We start from the raw sequence: 18,270 nt of genomic DNA, 5'->3' as shown, positions 1-18,270 counted from the left end.
TTCTGACAATGTTTTCCCTTTCTCTAGACCTCAGTGCCCTTGTCAGTAAAATGGGGATGATGGTGGTTTTGAGGTGTTTCTTTTGTGGACGAAAGGGGATTCTGTAATAAAACTAACAAGTCCAGTGACAGAAGGTAACCTCAAAGGGTGATCTGATCATAAATTCCTAACTGGGTAGGTCAGGCCCCAGGCAACGTAACTTTTTTAGCATCGGTAAAAGGTTCAAGCAAATCCTGTCCATTCTTCTTGTGCATCTAGGTTAACATACCTTTGAAATACCAGCGGAATCCTCTTTTTCAGACCCGTCTTGGTCAGCAAGTAATCAAGGGCTATGCAGTTGTCAAGGACCACAGGAGCAAGGGAATCTAGGAACTTTTGCTGGGCAGCAATAACTCAGCCATTTCTTTGGCTGAGTATTCCGATGGTGGCAAATTCCTAATCATATTCCTATTGAATATATTCTGGCACGCGGGCTTAGTATGCCAAGTTTACTTTGTCCTATATTGTCATCATAACTGGCCAGCACTTCCCCTTTGGGTCCCATGATATGCCTTTGGTCCTACTGAAATACTTCATTGTTAAAATAATTTGTCTTATGGAAGGGAGGGTGCTTATGAATGGGTAAAGAAGTGACAAATTGCTCCAACAGGCAGAGTCCTTCCATTTGCCAACTGTTTAAACATTGATGTGCCCATCCTTTAGTCCGGAATCTTCTCCTATACCGAAAATAAAATGAACCGTGATCCCTGAACTCTCCTTTATGGATTCATTCATAGGCACGATTGAGAGAATTTTTCCAACAAAGGATGAAACCGTTTACATGCTTTGCAAAATTCATTGGGGTAGTATCCAATGGAAGGAACAAGTTTACATAATTTGGTTATATCTTTCTTTTCAATTTTGTCACATAGACATTTAGAGAAATTCAGTGGAGATGACAGGGGCAATGCATAATGATAAGCAGGGGATACACATCTCTGGTTTTTGAATAATGTCTACCTGAAAGGTGAAGTTGGATATGGGTTGGTCTGGGAAGACAGTGACATTGGGAACAGTATTAAAATTGGTAACTGGAGCAACTAATGACAAGTATTGTTCTTTTATTGATTTAGGGATTTGATGACATATCCAATAACCAGTTAAATTTCCTCCCTTAGCAGCACTCTGAGAGAATTTTACTAAAATATTATCTTTCCAAGTATTAGAAAGAGAAATGAGGGAGTAAAAAAAAGGGGAACAACTGGATTTTTTATCATGTTGATAATCTTCCCTAAAATACAGGGTAGCCTTATAAACAAAGATCAGCAAAAGATAAAGCCAAGAAACTCAAGTTAAGAATCTGTAAGGACTGATGTGATACAGGCCGGGTCCAGTTTCTTGGGAATGGTTATCTGCTACTTCTCGTCCTGTTGCCTGGATTTTGGTTAATTGGAGTTTGGTTTCATTGATAGGCTGGGAAGCCCATTCAGCAACAGGGTCTGGGACCTTTTTTAAATGAGAAATGTGAATCTATGAGTCAACTTCTTGTAAGTTAACAGCACATGGATTGATCATAAGTACCTGATAAAGCACTTTCCAGTGGGGCTGAAGAGTCTTTGAGTTGGTGTCTTTTCCGATACACGAATTCCCCCTGCTTGAGGCTATCAGAGCACGCCTCTGTCTTCCAGAAGCACACTGTTGAAAGACTCTTTAACAAGGTTAGTGTTATTTTGTAGGGTGTTGATAAACTCCTTGTAGTAATGTAGGCGATCTCCTTTGATAAGTACCAGCCGGTGCAGTCCTTCATCTAGGTTCATAGGACAACCTGTGATAATCTCAAAAGGGGAAAGTTTATGTTTTCCAGTGGGGGTAGAATGAAGGTTAAGGAGGATCAAAGGGAGGGCCTTGGGCCAGGCAGACTAAATGCTGTGGAAATTTTTGCCAGTTAGGTCTTTATTATTCTGTTGGTTTGTTCTACAATCCAGAAGGTTGAGGATAATAAGCGCAATGGAAATGCCAATAGATGGATCAAATTTTACAAATGTTTTCAATAATTTATTCTATAGGATGAGTCCTTCGATCAGTGTGAAGGTCTTGAGGGATTCCCCAAATTGGAATAATTTTTTTTCTAATAGGGCCTTAGCTACTGCCAGGGCCACGTCTTGACAGTAAGGGAAAGCCTCAACCCAATGTAAAAACAAACAGATCATGACCAGTGCATATTTATAACCATATGAGAGAGAGAGTTGGATAAAGTCTAAATGCCATACCTCAAAAGTCCCTGTTGGCAATGGAGGGCATGCAATAGTTTCCCAGAGTTATATTGTGGACAAATTTTGTATGTCTGATATATCTGCTGGGCAACAGTTGGGTGAAGGGCCCAATAATGTTGTTTTCCCCACTGGATCATTTTCTTAGTGTTCCAAGGAGTTAAAGAGTGAATGAAGATTAAACTCTCCTTTCGGAGACCACTGGGGAAGACAGGACTGTTATTAGGGCCTACCCATAAGTGTCGAAAAGAAGGAAAGGAACAACCTTGTTTAATATGTTTCCCCCTTTCATCCTCCACAGAAATGGTCTGAGATTTAGCTAATCTTTGGTATAGGTGAGAAACTGGAAGTAAGACAAGAGCAGATGAGGTTTTTATACTGTCAGTTATCTCCTGTAAAGTGGCCGATTTGGTGGTAGTATCGGCCATTTCATTTCTTTGTGCCTCCATATTTTGGGCAGAAGAATGTCCCTGAATGTTAATAATAGCTAAGGCTCGGGGAGTCAGTGTGGGACCTAGGAATGACAGGACATAGCTTTGCTTTTAGTTTTCTGTCCAGATGAAGCCAGGAAACCTCATTGTTTCCAGAGCATGGCAAAGTCATGGGTTACTCCAAAGACATATCTGCTGTCAGTATAGATATTGCAGTTTTATCTTTGGCTAATAAACATGCCTTGGTAACAGCACATGGTTCTGCCTGTTGGACAGATTTAGCATCAGGTAGAATGCCAGATTCTATGATTTCATTAAGGGATAGAATGGTATATCCAGTTTGGTAATTGCCCTTGGGTCCCTTAAATAGGATCCATCAGTGAACCATCCGTAGTCTATGCTTGAAAGTAGGGTTTCTTGTAGATCCAGTCATGGGGTAAGGAGTTGGTCTGTCAGTGTAATACATTCGTGAGGGGTGTTATCATCTGGAAGAGGAAGTAAGGCAGCAGGAGTAAGTAAGTTGCATCAGGGAAAGTAAGGTACAGTGAAGACAGAAGGAAGACTTCATATTAGCAGGAAGATTCTGAGTATGATGGGAACTAAGGATAATTTCAACAGAGTGTGGAACACAGACAGTAAAAGGAGATCCCATAGCTGTCTTCTCAGTAGCCTTACAAAGCATATAAACAGCGGGTAAACAGTGGCAACTGCCTTAAGGGAAGGGGAAAGTCCTTGTGTGACTGGATCTAATTGCTGACTAGCATATCCTATAGGCCTGTTCTGCCCTCCATCAGGTGGAGTAAGAACTCCTTAGAGCATTCCCTTGACTTTCATGAGAGAAGAGGTGAAAAGGGAAGTTATAATTTGGATGCCCTAAGGTCCCAGCTAAGGTAACCTGGATTTTTATTCTTTCAAGACTATTGGGCATCAGAGGTCCGTTGTAGGGGAGCACGAGAGAAATTCTTGAGTAGTTCATAAAGCAATCGGGACATGAAGCAAAATGTAAGAAGCCAGTTCCAATAATAACCTGCAAGTCCTAAGAACCCTTGAAGTTGTATTTTTGTTTGAAGGAGGGGGCAGTTTAAAATGCCATGGTGGCATGATGGATCAAGATTTAATCCTTCTGGAATTAGGAGGTGTCCTAAGAATTTAATAGAGATTTGACAAAATTGGAGTTCCTTTAAAAATCTTGTGTCCTTTGGAAGCTATGTTATAAAGTAAATGGAGGCTGTCAGTGAGGTAAGCCTCTTCAGAAGGAGAACATAAAAGTAAATCATCAATGTATTGGGTTAAAGTGGATCCACATCTAAGGAAATGGTGGCTAGAATCAGCCTTAAGGACTGAGGATTAATAAGTCGGGCTTTCTGTGTATCCTTGAGGAAGAACAGTCCAAGTAAATTGTTGGCCTTTCCACATAAAGGTAGAAAAATATTGGCTGTCTGAGTCTATTGAAAAATGCACTGTAGAAGTCAGTAGCTGAAAAGTATCTGCTTTCAGAGGGAACATTGGAGAGCAGGGTGTGGGGGTCAGGAACCATGGGCTGTCAGGGAATGACTGTATGATTTATGGCTCTGAGGTCTTGAACAAATCGCCCCGCCCTTCCATTGGGTTTACAGATAGGGAAGATGGGGGTACTATAAGGGCTGGTTCTAGGGATAATTAGGTGATTTTTTAAAAGTCGTCTACTATAGATTGTATTCTGGCCAAGGCCTCAGGGTTTAGGGGGTATTGTTTAATATTGGGGAGGGGTTTACTGGGATCTATCTGTATTTTAATTGGGTGTTAGACTGTGCTCAAAGGCTTCTGGGCAGCCCTTGGAGAGCAATGGGGATTTAGGCGAGAGCCTAATAAATGGGGATTGAATAAATGGGGATTTAGGCGAGAGCCATCTCAGAGATAGGATTCCCTGGTGAAGATAATTCAAGTATCATTCCCTTTTGAGAAAAAGGAAATATGGGCTTGGTAGGTTTCTTTAAAAATCTCTTCCCAGGAAGTGTATGTGAGCTGATGGAACAAGTAAGACATGATGGTTACCAGTAAGAGTTCTCAACTGAAAAGGGGTAGGTAAGAATGTAGGGTCTGTCATAGGTTGGTTGGCTACCCCAACCATCTGGATAATTCAGAACTCCAGGGAGAGGACACTGAAAGCACGTTGGAGTTGAGAAGAGACAGGGTAGCTCCAGTATCAATTAGCGCTCTAATCAGTTCGTCCTCAATTTTTACATCTAATTCACCTAACTTGTTTTAAATAGCAGAAATATCCCCTTAATATCCCCAGAGCATCCCTAGTTTTGTTTAGAGAAAGAGGGTTGGGAAACTTTATCAGGATTAAGTTGTTGCTATCATTTGTATTTGAGACAGCCCATTTACAAATGTCCAGGGCATTTACAGCAAAAGCACATTTTCTGATTTTGATTTTGAGGGGCCAGCAATTCTGGGGCATCTCTTTTTAATTATTGTGGTTAGAGTGCCACATAAGCTTAGAGGTCTTTTCCTGTTAATATAGGGCTCATGTAGGTTCCCCTTCTTTCTCTAAAGTCTTAGATAGCTGGTTAGTTAAAGAGGCTATCTCATGGGGTTGTCTTGCGGCCCAGTTAAAGTCATGTTGTTTTACTAAAGTATTGAGGACTTCAGAAAGGCCAGCAACAAATATGAAGCTGAACAAATTGAGTTTCATCATTTAAAATTTTTATCCCTGAATTTTGTTGGAAAGTTTGTTCAAACCTATCAAAATAGTCAAGAACAGGTTCATCCTTTTTCTATATACAATGGGGTATGGCTTTCCAATGGACTTGGTGAGGAAAGATTTGAGGAATAACTCTTAATAATTTAGTAGCCTGTTCTTACGACTTCTCAAAACCCTGGGCATCAATTAATTTGAAATCCTCCACAGGTTTATTCCAATCAGTGGCTAACATCCATTCCTGGCCTAAATATTTCCTATAAGCATGTGAATAAATTGATAAAGATCAGAAAAACCAGGCTGATAGGCATTGATAATTAGATTGAAATGCCATTCAAATTCAAGGGAATTAATCTTAAGATCAGGGAAGTCCTTTACTAGGGCCAAAAGTTTGGATTTCGTCCAAGCAGCATAAGAAATTTGGTAGTCCCTATCACCCAATTCAACCTTAAAAGGAACTATTAAGAAAGGGGCAGGAAAGTCTGGTGCATTAAGAGAAGCGGGCTATCAGGAGGGGGGAAAAAGGAAGTTTGGAAAGAGCAGAAAAAGGAGAAAGTAGCGTGTTAGGTGGGAATGGTGGAAGAGGTGCAGAGGGTGGTTTTTCTGGAGGTTTGTTAGTAGGTCTAGCTTCAGAATTACATGTGCAAAATTTAAGGAAGAACTTACCAATGGTTCCTCTTTAACTTCAATCTCATGGGCGCAAATTCCTTTTTCTAATTTATCAAGGCGTTTATTCAATTTAGAATTATTCTCTTTAAGAGAGGCTATCAATAAGAGCCTCTTGATTTTGTTTAGAGCTCTCAAAGTACCAGTTAAAGAAAGCCTCCCATTGTCTTTGGGAGGTACAGCATTTTCTTTGTTCCAATTGTGTGTGCAAATGAGCAAGTTTTGAAATAATTTCAAAAGAGCCCCCATTTAAGCCAGCAAAGCTTAAAATCATCCTAAGTGATATTTGTCCGAAGACCCAGCCAGTTACAGCTTTCTGAGCCATAGGTCTTGTGCATAAAGTTACCAGAGGTGGCTGGTCATTGGAAGAGAGCTTAGAAAATGGGCTGCCCATTTGCACTCACCTAATGAAGGCGTTCCTTCATCCTTTGGAGTGCCCCTTCAGCATAACCATCCCCACAAAACCTTATGGACAGGATCTGAAGAACTGTATGGATTAAGTCTGAGCCTTAGGGAGGAGGTCCAAATTGCTGTACGGACCAAGTACAAATCAAACCTTATGAGTGATCTCTTCCCTGAAGTGAATAGAGTCTCTGAGACCTCAACAAAATGAGGTCTGACAGGCTACTTACCCTGCGCTGCCAGAAAAACAACTGAGTGCCAAAGGCTCTTGCTGGTGCTGGGGCGTTGATTTTGAGATGGTGTTAGGAGAGTCAGGGTGCTGCTTCAGATCCCACCACTGCCACCAAAATCCAAAGGGCATTGGAGCAAAAAAAGGAGAGACTTTATTCAGGCAAGTAGTTAGCAAACTGCAGAGACAGCCTCTGATAAGCCACCAAAAGTGTGCTCCCCCCAGACAAAGGGGAGGCCATTCTTTATAGTGACAACCCCCCCCAACAGGTTCCTAATTAGGTCCATTTTATGTAAATGAGGTACCCAAATTTGCATGGTTCTGATTGGTCCTAATCATGCAGTTCTGATTGGTTGGGGAAGATCTCAGTTGAAATGCAAAACTAGGAACTCCTTTATAATAGTTAACTCCGATAGCATAAACGAGGAGGGCATTCAGTCAGAAATTCTTCCTGGTATACAGAGTATGCAAGAAGCCGCTGCCAGCAGATGGTCCATAGGCTCTCACCATTTGTAAAATTTGGGCTCTCAGTTGACCGTGGGGAGTCCATCTCAGCAGGTAAATTCTTTCTCGAGGTTCACATCAAATGAATCTCTCTTTCTGGGGTCCACTTATACCTCGATAAAGCTGTTTCAGAAATCTGTATAAACTCATATAGAAAAAGGTCACACAAAGTGAAAAAAGCTAGATGTACAAGAGTGTGTATAAAACTTGATGTCTACACAGGTTATTTCTCTATGGATATCCAAGTAACAGTACACAGTAGTTGTTTATGAGGAGGTAGCCTGGTACATGTCGTATGGGAGGGAATTTTTCTTTGTGCCCAGAGTACAGCATAATATTTTTTTCTTAATTTATACATACATTACTTACTTCTTCAGTTTAAAAATAAACTTAAAACTAAAAATGAAAATACATATATGTACATGCATGCTTAGCAAAAAAGAACTAAGGCTATAATATAGCAAGGAATTATTAGTGATTTACCGTTTTGTTATCATTTTTGGAATTCAATTTTTCTATAAGTATGCATTGCTTTCTGTCTGTAAAGTTTGAAAAAATCACATAATGACTCTTGTCTTGCCTACTCATGGGGTGTTGTGAGGATTATATTTATGTCTACAAATTTAAGCAAGACCTCAATCTTAGGAAGAGGACCCCAGGCACAACTCCTCACCAGAGGCTTTTCCTGCACTACTAGAAATGAGGTAAGAAATCTCAATTCAGGATTCCAGAGACTTAGTGTGTGTCTATTTTGGTGGTTGTGGGGTAACATTTGGGGTCTACCGTATTTCATCAAATATGAGATGCCATCAAATATTAACCTCAACATTATTTTATGTTCCACTAAAAAAGAAAGATATTGTCAATTAAAGTATGTCACACCTTCAATTATACAATGAATCTGGATTTTTGAGATGTTAAATCTGAAAAATGTTTATGTTGAAATCAATGATACAGTATTGTACCTGCGCATCTCTTCCTCTTAGGTGGGTAGACCACCTAAGAACATATAAGCAACCACTCCCACTCACCTGATGCCCTCCTTTCCCTTAAACCTTCTCCTTCCCCACTTTGTCAAACTAGTCACCAAGACCTGTCTTTTCCACTCCTGATGCCACCTGCCTCATTGTCTTACCTGGACCACTGCACTAGCCTCCTAACTGGCCTGCTCATCTTACCCTCCAATCCATTATTCATACTGCAGACTGAGCGATCTTCTCATGCCTCTGCTTAAACATTTCCACTGGCTGCTTTACCCTACCAGCAGGGTGAGGTCTGTGTAACTTGGACCTGGCCTGTTTGCCGTTTTTAGTCTCTTGGCACTTCCCCCAAATTAAATTACTTGTTGCTTCCCCAAAGCACCATATGTTTTTCAGGCTTCCAGGCCTTCGCACCAGCTGTTTTCTATGTGTGGAGTACTCTTCGTCAAGTGTTTATTGAACATATACTAAGTGCTGGGAGCTGAGAATGGAGGGGTGAGCAAGGCAGGCGCAAGCCCAATTTTTAAAAAGATTTTATTGGGGAAGGGGAACAGGATTTTATACGGGAACAGTGTGTATTTCCAGGACTTTATTGGAGAACAGTGTGTTTTTCCCAGGACCCATCAGCTCCAAGTCAAGTTGTTGTCCTTTCAATCTTAGTTGTGGAGGGCGCAGCTCAGCTCCAAGTCCAGCTGCCGGTGTTCAAGGGGCGCAGCCCACCATTCCCTGCAGGAGTCAAACTGAGTCAAACCGGCAACCTCGTGGTTGAGAGCACGCCCTCTAACCAACTGAGCCACCCCTCCACCCAAGAAACATATAATTATTAATTGTAAGCACACAAGGTAGGCATTTACAAAGGTCTGTTGAAAATGTCAACAATGGCCTCAGAAAGTTTAGAATTCAAAGTGGGCCAGGAAGGCCGTGTGAAGGGGGTTAGAATCCCCTATCTACCATGACTACCGATGTGACTTTGGGGAACTGACATGCGGAGTCTCCACCTCTGTGAAATGGAAAAATGCCCGCCCCAGAGAATTTCTAAGAGGGTTTAATAGGAGATACATGCAATCACACGGTTCTGCCGCCCTGAAGGCCCCTCCCCCAGAGGGCGCGCGGGTCCTCCCTCCCCGCCGCGCAGGCCCCCATCCCAGAAGGGACCTTGAGCGCCTGAACCGCGCGTGCAGCGAGTGCCTACGAGCCCTCCACCTCCCACAGCTGGATCGCGGAGCCCAGACCGCACGCTGCGGCGGGGGCAGCGGCCGGGGCGTCAGACGCCGAGTGAGCAGGACAGCGCTCCGCCCCATCTCCCCACTTTGGGGGCCAGCCCCCCTCGCAAATTCCCGCCCCCGCCCTTGAATCATTGGGGGGGGGCATGACCCATTCATGCCGGGAATCGGATCCAGATGTTCCCGCGGCGCGTGCAGCTGCATCCTTGCCTTTTTTGGCAAAAAACGTGCGGCTGCGAGCGGAGCCCGGGCCGCCTCCGCTAATCCTTGGGAAGAGGGGGAAGGGAGCTGAGGGTCTGGGCCCAGAGCGGGTATCTGCGGGATTTGGGAAGGGCTGTTAAGGGAAGGCGCGATTGGTGCCAGCCGGGACCCTTCCGACACCCTTGCTTGCGCTTGGAACCTGCCCCAAACCCCTCCCTTCTCCACGGGAGGAAAAAGCCTTTAACCAGCGGGGGAAGGCAGGCTAAGCCCAAGAGGGATGGTAGAGAGGGACAGTAGCTGCGGCGGGGATCCCCTTTTTCCCAAGAGATTTCCCACTCCGTGGCCCGGCAGCTCCCCTCTGCTCTGCAAGGAGGAGGTCTGGAAGAGCCTGAGTCTCCCGGTCTGCAGAGGAACCTCCTTCCCCTTCCACTCCCAAACACACAGAGGCTGGGTTTCCTCACAACTGCTTTATTGCAGAATCTTGAAGGGGGCGAGTCAATCCCACCCCACTACCCATCTCTGGGCAAAATGAAGCTGAAATGAAATGATAAAACACTCGACGAGCTGGGCAAAACCCTGTACGCTAGGACCTCCTAATCTGCTGCTCAGACAGCCCCAGCCCTGCGGACAGGGGCAGGATTAGGGTGTAGAAGGTCAAGCCTGAGTATAGTCCACTTCTGAGGCATTCTCAGGCACCCATAGGAGACCTAAAGTCTCTGCGGAGAAGTCTAGATTGAAGGGGGCCTGAGTTCCCAGAGTCTAAGTTTGGAGGGCTGGGGTCTAGAGCCCCAATTTGGGGAGAGGACTTGGTCTGGCAGCCCAGACTGTAGGGGAGAGGGCTGAGTTCTGGAGTCCAGGCTTGGGAAGGGATATGAATGATAGAGGCTCTGTATCAGCCCAGGTTTAGGGGCCCTGGGATAAGGAGTACCAGTTTGGGGATGTTGGAGTGGGGAGATTTAATCCTGAAGCCCAGGGGGAGCGCCAATTTGGGGAGGAGCTCCAATTTGGGTCCCAGAGGTGGTTTGGAAAAGGAGCCTTAGTCCTTGAGCCCTGGTTGGGAGGGCCCGGGCTCAGGAGCCCTGGCTCAGGGCCCTGCCTGGCTGCAGCCCTGGCACAGCACTTGGTCTCCATCGGGCACGAAGCCTTGGCCCACCAGGGAGGTGGAGCAGCGGGCACAGGCGAAGCAGCTGTGGTGCCAGTGGCGGTCTTCAAAGGACACGTACTTGCCTCCACCGAGTCCTGGAGGGAGGCTGGAGATTAGCTCTGCACATCTACAGGGCGGTCCTGGCCCTCAGCCTCACCCAATCCCAGATCCCATTCTCTTGCCTGCACCCTACCCACTCAGTTCTTTGACCTTTCTCCCACCTGTGATGGGGCGCTTGCAGCTGCTGCACTTGGGTGCAAAGAGTTCTCCAAAACATGCCACACAGTAGGGATCTTCATCCCGGGAGGTGAACTGCTGCCCTGCTAGGGGTGTCTGGCACCCGGTGCAGACCAGGCATTCTCGATGCCAGGGCTGGTCACGGTATGTCACGCCACCCTGTGTCAGCGTCTGTGGGGGCAGCATGTCAGCAGGGGTGAGTAGGGATTCCCACCCCACAACAGAGCCTTGCTCACCCCCACCCATGTATACCGTGAAGATGAGCGCCCCCACCCTGCTGGCCCAGCTCCCACCTTGCTGCAGCGGGCACAGCGAGGAGCAAACTTGTTCTCATAGCAGGGCACGCAGTAGTGAGCACCCTTGTCGGGCACGAAGGAACGGGAGCCCAGCGGCTGCTCACAGCCGCTGCACAGGAAGCAGTGCTCATGCCATGTCTGGCCTCCATATTCCAGCTTCCGGGATCCTGTGGGGAACAGGGGTCCCACTCAGAGGCTGTGTTGAGCTCCTGCATGCTACCCTCTGCTGCTCCCGTAGCCTGCACACTGTGGTGTCCATGCACACGCAGCAGGACCCCCACAACATATTGCACATGCTAACCTCCCCCAAACATTGGACATGCTGGCCGAGCAGGTACTAGACCCCTATAAACTAGACATGAGGGTTTGGCATATGTGAAGTCCTCATATGGACGAGATGTGACTATCTCCGCACACACCAGGCCTCCATGTCACAGGCATGAGGATTCAGTATATGCTAAGCCCTTATGCACCGGACACAATGGCTTAGCGCTCACACACACAGACTCCACGTACACCAGCCCCGCAAGTCTCTGCCCACACAAAGTTCTAATGTCCTGGACACGAGAGGTTCAGCACATGCTAAGCCCCTGCATGACCTAATCATGCTATTCTCCGCACATATATCTATTATGCATACAGGTCACCACACATGTTAAGCCCTCTGTTTATCTGTCCCTGCACGTGCTAAGCCCCAATGTAGGAAGCGTTGACGGTCTCAGCCTACTCTTAGCTCCTACATGTGGCAAACATGCAGGTTTTCATGCACGCTAAGCTCCCCCATCCCGTGTGTCAGTCTGCCCCTACATGAAAGCCCACAGGTGTATGCCAGGCCCACCGGTCCAGCACACATTAACCTCTCGGCAATGTACCAAGCTTGTCAATTCCTGTACACACTAAGTTCCCAAGAACATACAGGCAAGACAGACCCTGCATACGTGAAATTCCCAGGAACATGCTACATGTTGGGGTCTTTAAAAGCCTCCATGTATCAGGCGTGCCAGCCCCTTGCACATGCAAGAACCCTCCACAGATGCCAGGCATGCCAGTCCCACGTGTACCTCAGGGACATACCCGGCATGACGGTCTCCCCACAGGCAGAGCACTGTGAGGAGAAGGCACTGCAGTAGCAGTCATTGCAGAGCAGCTCACTGTCCTGGCAGGTGAAGGGCTCATCAGCCAGGGAGCGCTGGCAGCGGCAGCAGCGGAAGCAGCCCTCGTGGAAGTGGCGGTCTTCGTAGAACAGCTCCTGCCGGAAGCACAGCAGGGACACTGGCACCTTTGCCCCTCTGGCCAGCCTCCACCCACTCCCTGCCCTGTCTGCTCTGGTCCTTACCCTAGAGTCATGCCCGATCAGCTGCTGGCACTCAGCACAGGTGTTGGCGAAGGTGTTGTCATAGCAGGGCACGCAGTAGGGGCCGTTGTCTGTCTGGATGTATTTGCGGCCATACAGGGACTCGCTGCATTTTGCACAGTCAAAGGCCTCGCTCATGGTGGCTGTGAGTGAGCCCTGTTAGGGACACAAGGTGCAGCAGGGTCACCCAAAGGGGCTGTGGCTTAGTCCCTTGCAAGAGCCCTTGACATTAAGAAAAAGAGCAAGAGATCAGACATAAAAAATGCCAGGTCAGAGTAGGTGGCAATGGGGAAGGGGTGCTTCTGGGAACCTAGGAGTGCTGCGTGTTTATTTCTGTATTTCATGATGGGGGTGGAAGGGGGTCATGAAAAATCAGGAAGCAGAAGTTGTTTTCTTATCTGGGCCCTGGCAGATCTGAGGGGAGGGGGGCTTTTCCTGGGTCAGTGACTCATTTCCTGCCCCAGCATGAATTTAGCCTCTACTGTCCCTAGTGTCCCCAAAGGGGCAAAAGAGCAGGGGCAGAGAGCCACCCTATCCTATTCCATCTGAACAACAGTCCCACCCTCTCCTGACTCCCAGGAAGGGACCCTCAGGATATGGCTCAAGGAATGCCTACCCACAGGTCTGGAGTGGGAACCTTAGGGAGCGGAATGGGCTGTTCTACCCCCATCCAGGAAACAGTGGAATGTTAGAGGGATGCTGGGCGGATGAATGGTGGAGGTGGTGAAGGCAATGTCATTGAGCCTCACCTCCCAGGAGAATCAGCCCAGCAACAAGGACTTCAGAGGCTCAGCCTAGGTTTAAGCAGGAAATCCTGCAAGCTGGACCCAGCCAAGCTTCCCCAGCTGGACCCTCTGCCCTCATCCCCTGCTGGGTCTCTGGTCACACCAGCCTGGGCTGCCTTGGCCTGCAACATCTGCAGCAGCTGTGGCAGCCCAGATGGCCAGATGTCAGGTTTTGCCAGCAAGAGGGGAGAGAAAAGGGAAATGAGACGCCTGGGGAGAGAAAGGGGAACTAGAGACAGAGATTATGCAGTGTGCCTCCCTGCCATCTCCTGCTAGGGGGCATCACTCCTGGCAGCATCTGCCAAAGCCCCAGGATCTTTCCATCTGTGGGTCATGGTTTCCCTCCTCCTGCCTCTGAGGGAGACAGCCTCTCCTCAGCTTTTCTGATATCTAAGGGTTTGGGGCAGGGGGAGTGAAGGGTGAAAGTGGGAGCCACTGAAGACATTTTCTCCCTAATCAGGTCCCCTCTCCGGTGGGGAGTCAGGCAAGGGGGAGCTGTTGCTGCAGACACCCAGCCCCCCACCAAACCTCAGACACTTTCCATTTTCTCAGGAACAAAGCATGTTTGCAGGATGAGGTCATCCACACAGCTGCCTCTGGAAAAGGAGTGTGGGGAGTGGGGGGGAGGTAGGGAAATGGGGTTCCTGATCCCTTCTGCTGCCCTTGATTCCAGTCTCTAGCCCCAGATTCAGAGCTCCCCACCTCTAGCCTCTTCCATCATGAAGCCTGCTCTATGCAGACTGGGATCCAGCGGTGGGTGGAACCACCAAGACCCATAGGAAGGGGATGTTCTCACAACTGCAGATGAGCCTGGGGATTACAAAGGAACCCACCAACCCACTCCCCCCACAGTAGACCCTAGGAACCGCAGTCCCCAGAGCCTGCCCTGGCTCAAGTTGAAGGAAAAGCCCTCCTTTTCTCAGCTACCCCCAGCGAGAAATTCTCTCGCCAACAAACGTTGCTCTGGCTTGGAGTTCAGACTCCAGGCGCCAGCAGATGCCCCAAGCCTGGAAGGCCTGCCTCTTCTGAAGGGATGGCTCGTGAGCTCATAGCTGCTCTTCTTTACTCATACCCCAGGCCAGGGCATGAGGCCACCAGGAGCTGGGGTCTTCAGAGCAGGGACTTCTGGAGTAGGGGCTATGTTGTACGGTGGACGGTATCCCCCTTCTCAGTCTGCCCCCCACCACTCGAGCCTGGGTTTCCTCTGGCCCAACATCTGAAGGTTGCCTGGGCTGTCAGCCACTGGGCAGCAGGGGGCCACACAGGTGGAATGAGTGTGGCCATGCCTCTGTCCCAGAGTGCCCCGGGCCTTTTCCTTCCTTCCTGGCTTGGCCCAAGGCATCAGCCACCTTCCCAGGCCCAGGCTACCCTTGAGCCCGCCCCCTGGGAGGCAGTCACCACTCTGAGACAGGGTCATCCCAAATAGGGTATGGGCATGACTTCTGTTTCCTTCCCAGAATGCCCTAGTCTGTCCAGCTGGGCTCTAGTGAGGACAGAATGAAGGGCACTATCAAGGCCCACCTGTCTCTGCCCATTCCCCTCCTCCCCCTTTCCCTGGCAGGGCTGGGGGACTGAGGGAGCCAGTCTTGTGTTCCTTCATGGCTGGTAGGAGGGTGCAGGGGAAACTGCTCTGTCTGCCAGATGGCTCTCAACCCTTGCCCCCCCCGCCCCACGCACACCCCTACACCTGACCCAGACACACATCTGGCACCTCTCAGTGAACCCCATGGAGCTCAGAATGGCTGGATAAATGGCTGTGGCATGCATGTGGTCTGTAAGGACTTGAGCTGTGAAATATAAGCCTGGGTGATCTTGGGCAAGTCACGTAAGCTCTCTGAGACTATTTTCCCATCTAACACTATCTCCTACCTCCTGAGGTGGTTGTTGGGCTTAAATGTTAAGATACTTAGAAAGCACCCAGCAGTTAGTCAGTAGTCAGTAAATGGAGACTATTAGTGTTATTATTAGCCCCTCCCTCATACTGGGTTCAGACAACAGGTACTCAGCCAAGCCTGGGTCGAGGAGCACACCCAAAATTGGACCTGGACCTTCTCAGTGTAGGCCCAGGGAGAGAACAAAGAGGAACCCCTTGTTCTGCTGGGGGCACCAACGAGGCTCAGGCCATCAGGCTAGACCGACTCCAGTCAGCATAACTGAGACCCCTCACACAGGTACATAGGTGTACACACCTGCATGCTGCTGTGCCTCTCACAAAGTGCACACCCACCGACCATCTCAGCAGATCTCACAAAAGGCAGGCGGGATAGTGTGTCATCTCCATTTTACAGCTGAGCACAGAGGCCAGGGACAGAGTAGGGGCATGCTCAAGGTCATTCAGGTATCAGAGAGCCCAGGGGCCCTTTCCTGTTTCTCTTTCCCTGGAAATGCTGCAGTGATGGTGGAGGGGGTGGTCAACACTTTAGGAGCAGGAGGACATGAGATGCTGGATGACATCAGTAGCACAGGAACCCAGCTCTCTTCGCCCCAGCTGCCAGCCCTGAGACTGGAAGACACCCAGAAGCCTTTCCAATTACCCATGCCAACTACTCAACCCTTTTGCCCCCCTGCAGCCCCCAATGTCCTGGAGAACCCTGGCCAGGCCCCACAGCTGTGAGTCAGGATCTGAACAGACCCCTCCTCCAGCTCTCTGGAGTTGACAGGAGACTAAAGGGAAGAAACTGAACTCCCCCCACACCCACCTCCTGCTATCACAGGCACCAACGGCCCCCCTTACACTCCCCCCCCATGGGGCTTGGGAGTCACAGCAGTTTAGGGCAGGGGGAGGGGGTGGGAAGCAGGATCCAGCAGCTGTTCTGGGGACGAGAGGAATAGTTCATTCACCCTGGGTCCCCCAGGGCTGAAGCAGCCCATCCAAGATGAGTTTAAAAATAAATTGGGGCTGTCTTGGTGTATGCCTGGGGCTCCTTCTTGATCTCAGTCTGACTCTCCCAGCTCCTCTCCTCATGGGGACTCAGTTGGCCCAGAGTTCGTGTTTTCCCACATCCTTGCTTCCCAATCTTCTGGCCCTGAGTCTCTCAGGGTCCGTCTTGGAAGCTGTCAGGGCACCTCCATCAAATCTCAGTCTCTGGGTGACTAGCTCTGTTCCCCTCACCCTGTGCGCGTCTCTGCACACTTCAGCAGCAGCTGTATGTGGTGGGTCTCTGTCTCTCTGACTGGCTATCTCCCAGCAGCCTCCCTCCGTGGATTTCTACCTCTGAACACCCACGTCTGCTCTCAGTGTGTCTATGGGGAGGAATGCCTTGGTCTCCAGCCCACCCCACCCCAATTCTCTACCTCTTAGCCTCTCTGTATGCCTGCGTGTCTGTCTCCAGTCTCTGAATGTCTCTGTAGGCCTCACAGAAGCTGCTTCACCACAAGGCTAAGGAAGCTTAGGCTTCTGGGACCCTCACTTGCCTTAGGCCCTGGAAAGGGCCCTAGGGCGCGCTCACTAGGGTCATTGTATGCTTTTCCTTAAAATGCTCCACAAACCCTGGCTCCGTCCCTATGCCTCCGGTCATCTCCCAGTCTCTACGCCCAAGTCGAGTCCCTGTTTTAGATAACTGCAGCCTCCAGTGTAAGCCTGTCGTTCGTGTCCCGGTCTCTCGCTCCACCCGGCTTTCTGGGAGCCTCAGTTTCTCAGGACCCTCCGGGCTTTCTCCCGACTCTGACTCTTCTGTTTCAAACTTGGCCCCCTCCCTCGCCCGACTCTCACAGCAGCGGCCGCCCCGCGCGAGTACCGGCTGCAGCGCAGACCCGGGCTCAGCGACCTCCCGAGATCGGCGCCCTCGGCGCCGGACCCAGGCGGGGGCAGGGGGCGGGTCGCCTCCGCTCCCTTCCCAGCCGGAGGGCGGGGGCCAGGGGCTGGGATCCGAGCCGCGCTCGGCAGAGAGCTCACCTCCTCGAAGCCGGCGGCCGGAGCGAGGAGCGGCGTTCGCCGCGGGTGAGGGTGAGGGGGCTGGGAAGCCGGGCCCGCGTCCCTCGGCGGCTCCTACCTGCTGGCCGGGCCGCGCGGAGGCCGAGCGAGCTGCCGGCGAAGCTGCCGGCTGCAACCGGACCGTGTGGGCGATTGAGAGCGCGGCCCCAACCCTCCCCGAGGAAGTGTGCGCGGGGCCCGCCCCGCCCGGACCCCGCCCCCGGCCGCCCCTGCCCGCGGGGTGCGGACCCCGCCCCCGGCCCCGAGTCCCCGAGGCGGGGGGCAGACCCCGCCCCCACCTCCCTTTTAGACTGGGGCCCCAGTCCCCCTCCTCCGGCCCAGCCTAACCTGGCTCTCTCAACCTTCCCGGGCGGCCAGGACCCCGCCCCTGTCCCTTCCTCGCCGCTTCTGCTGCCCTCTCTCCCTGCTCCCTCCACTCTCCTCCCCACCCCCACACCCCCAGCCTCAAGCGGGAGTCTGCTGTATTCAGTCTCAGGCAAGGGGTACAGGACCCAGCTAGCTGATCAAGGTCCTTTTGGGGACCAAGAGTCTTCATGCCCTCTTTGTGTCCCCCTCCTCCCAATTTACCCCCAGGGGGTCACACTCAGCCCGAGTTTGTGAAAGGGGCCTTAATCTAGCCTGGAGGAGAGGGTGGTTTTGACTCTGCCATCATGGCCCTGTCAATGGGGACCTAGGTGTTCTCAGGAAACAGGAGTGAAGAGAGGACCTCACCTCCGCCCTGCAGTAGAGCCTTGACCTTCAAAGGGCTTTATTCCACAACTCTGATTGGCAAAAACAGAAGTAGTCACCACCTCACCTCCAGGTGCATCCTGGGACCGAGAAGTCCTGTTTAGGTATCCACAGTGCCCAGGAATAGTTTTGACCTTTGAGGCCCCAGGGGGGATTCTAATCCTTGGCCCCATGATTTTTGGGCTTCTCAGAGAGCGGTGTGAGGAGTGTGCGCGGTTGAGGC

General features: G+C 50.0%; 1 protein-coding gene across 5 annotated transcripts; it reads right to left on the bottom strand.

The window, feature by feature from the left end:
• Nucleotides 1-10,017: 10,017 nt before the first annotated feature.
• Nucleotides 10,018-18,120, bottom strand: FHL3 (four and a half LIM domains 3). Of its 5 annotated transcripts, none has more exons than XM_081056707.1 (6): nt 18,030-18,120; nt 12,582-12,755; nt 12,320-12,494; nt 11,243-11,412; nt 10,934-11,120; nt 10,018-10,807 (listed from the first exon to the last, which is right to left on the bottom strand). In XM_081056707.1, exons 2-6 carry the CDS (start codon nt 12,735-12,737, stop codon nt 10,653-10,655), a joined length of 843 nt encoding a protein of 280 aa, XP_080912833.1. In that variant the 5' UTR covers nt 12,738-12,755; nt 18,030-18,120; the 3' UTR covers nt 10,018-10,652. The 5 variants fall into 5 exon arrangements, with proteins under 5 accessions (XP_080912833.1, XP_080912832.1, XP_080912834.1 ...); XM_081056706.1 differs by lacking the exon at nt 18,030-18,120 and adding an exon at nt 17,377-17,496; XM_081056708.1 differs by lacking the exon at nt 18,030-18,120 and adding an exon at nt 17,646-17,732 and having other exon boundaries at nt 10,024-10,807.
• Nucleotides 18,121-18,270: the final 150 nt, after the last annotated feature.

This window comes from Rhinolophus hipposideros (assembly GCF_964194185.1).
Source record: "Rhinolophus hipposideros genome assembly, chromosome: 8".
Taxonomy (NCBI): domain Eukaryota; kingdom Metazoa; phylum Chordata; class Mammalia; order Chiroptera; family Rhinolophidae; genus Rhinolophus; species Rhinolophus hipposideros.
The sequence above is the reverse complement of the archived record's forward strand: the minus strand, read 5'-3'. Positions and strand labels throughout refer to the sequence as shown.

Coding starts and splice junctions, on each gene's coding strand:
- FHL3 (XM_081056704.1), bottom strand. CDS start 15,618: ATGGTCGGTGGGTGTGCACTTTGTGAGAGGCACAGCAGCATGCAG. Junction 12,756..15,573: donor AGAGGCACAGCAGCATGCAG/GTGTGTACACCT, acceptor TGTCCCTAACAG/GGCTCACTCACAGCCACCAT. Junction 10,808..10,933: donor CTGCAAGCGCCCCATCACAG/GTGGGAGAAAGG, acceptor GCCTCCCTCCAG/GACTCGGTGGAGGCAAGTAC.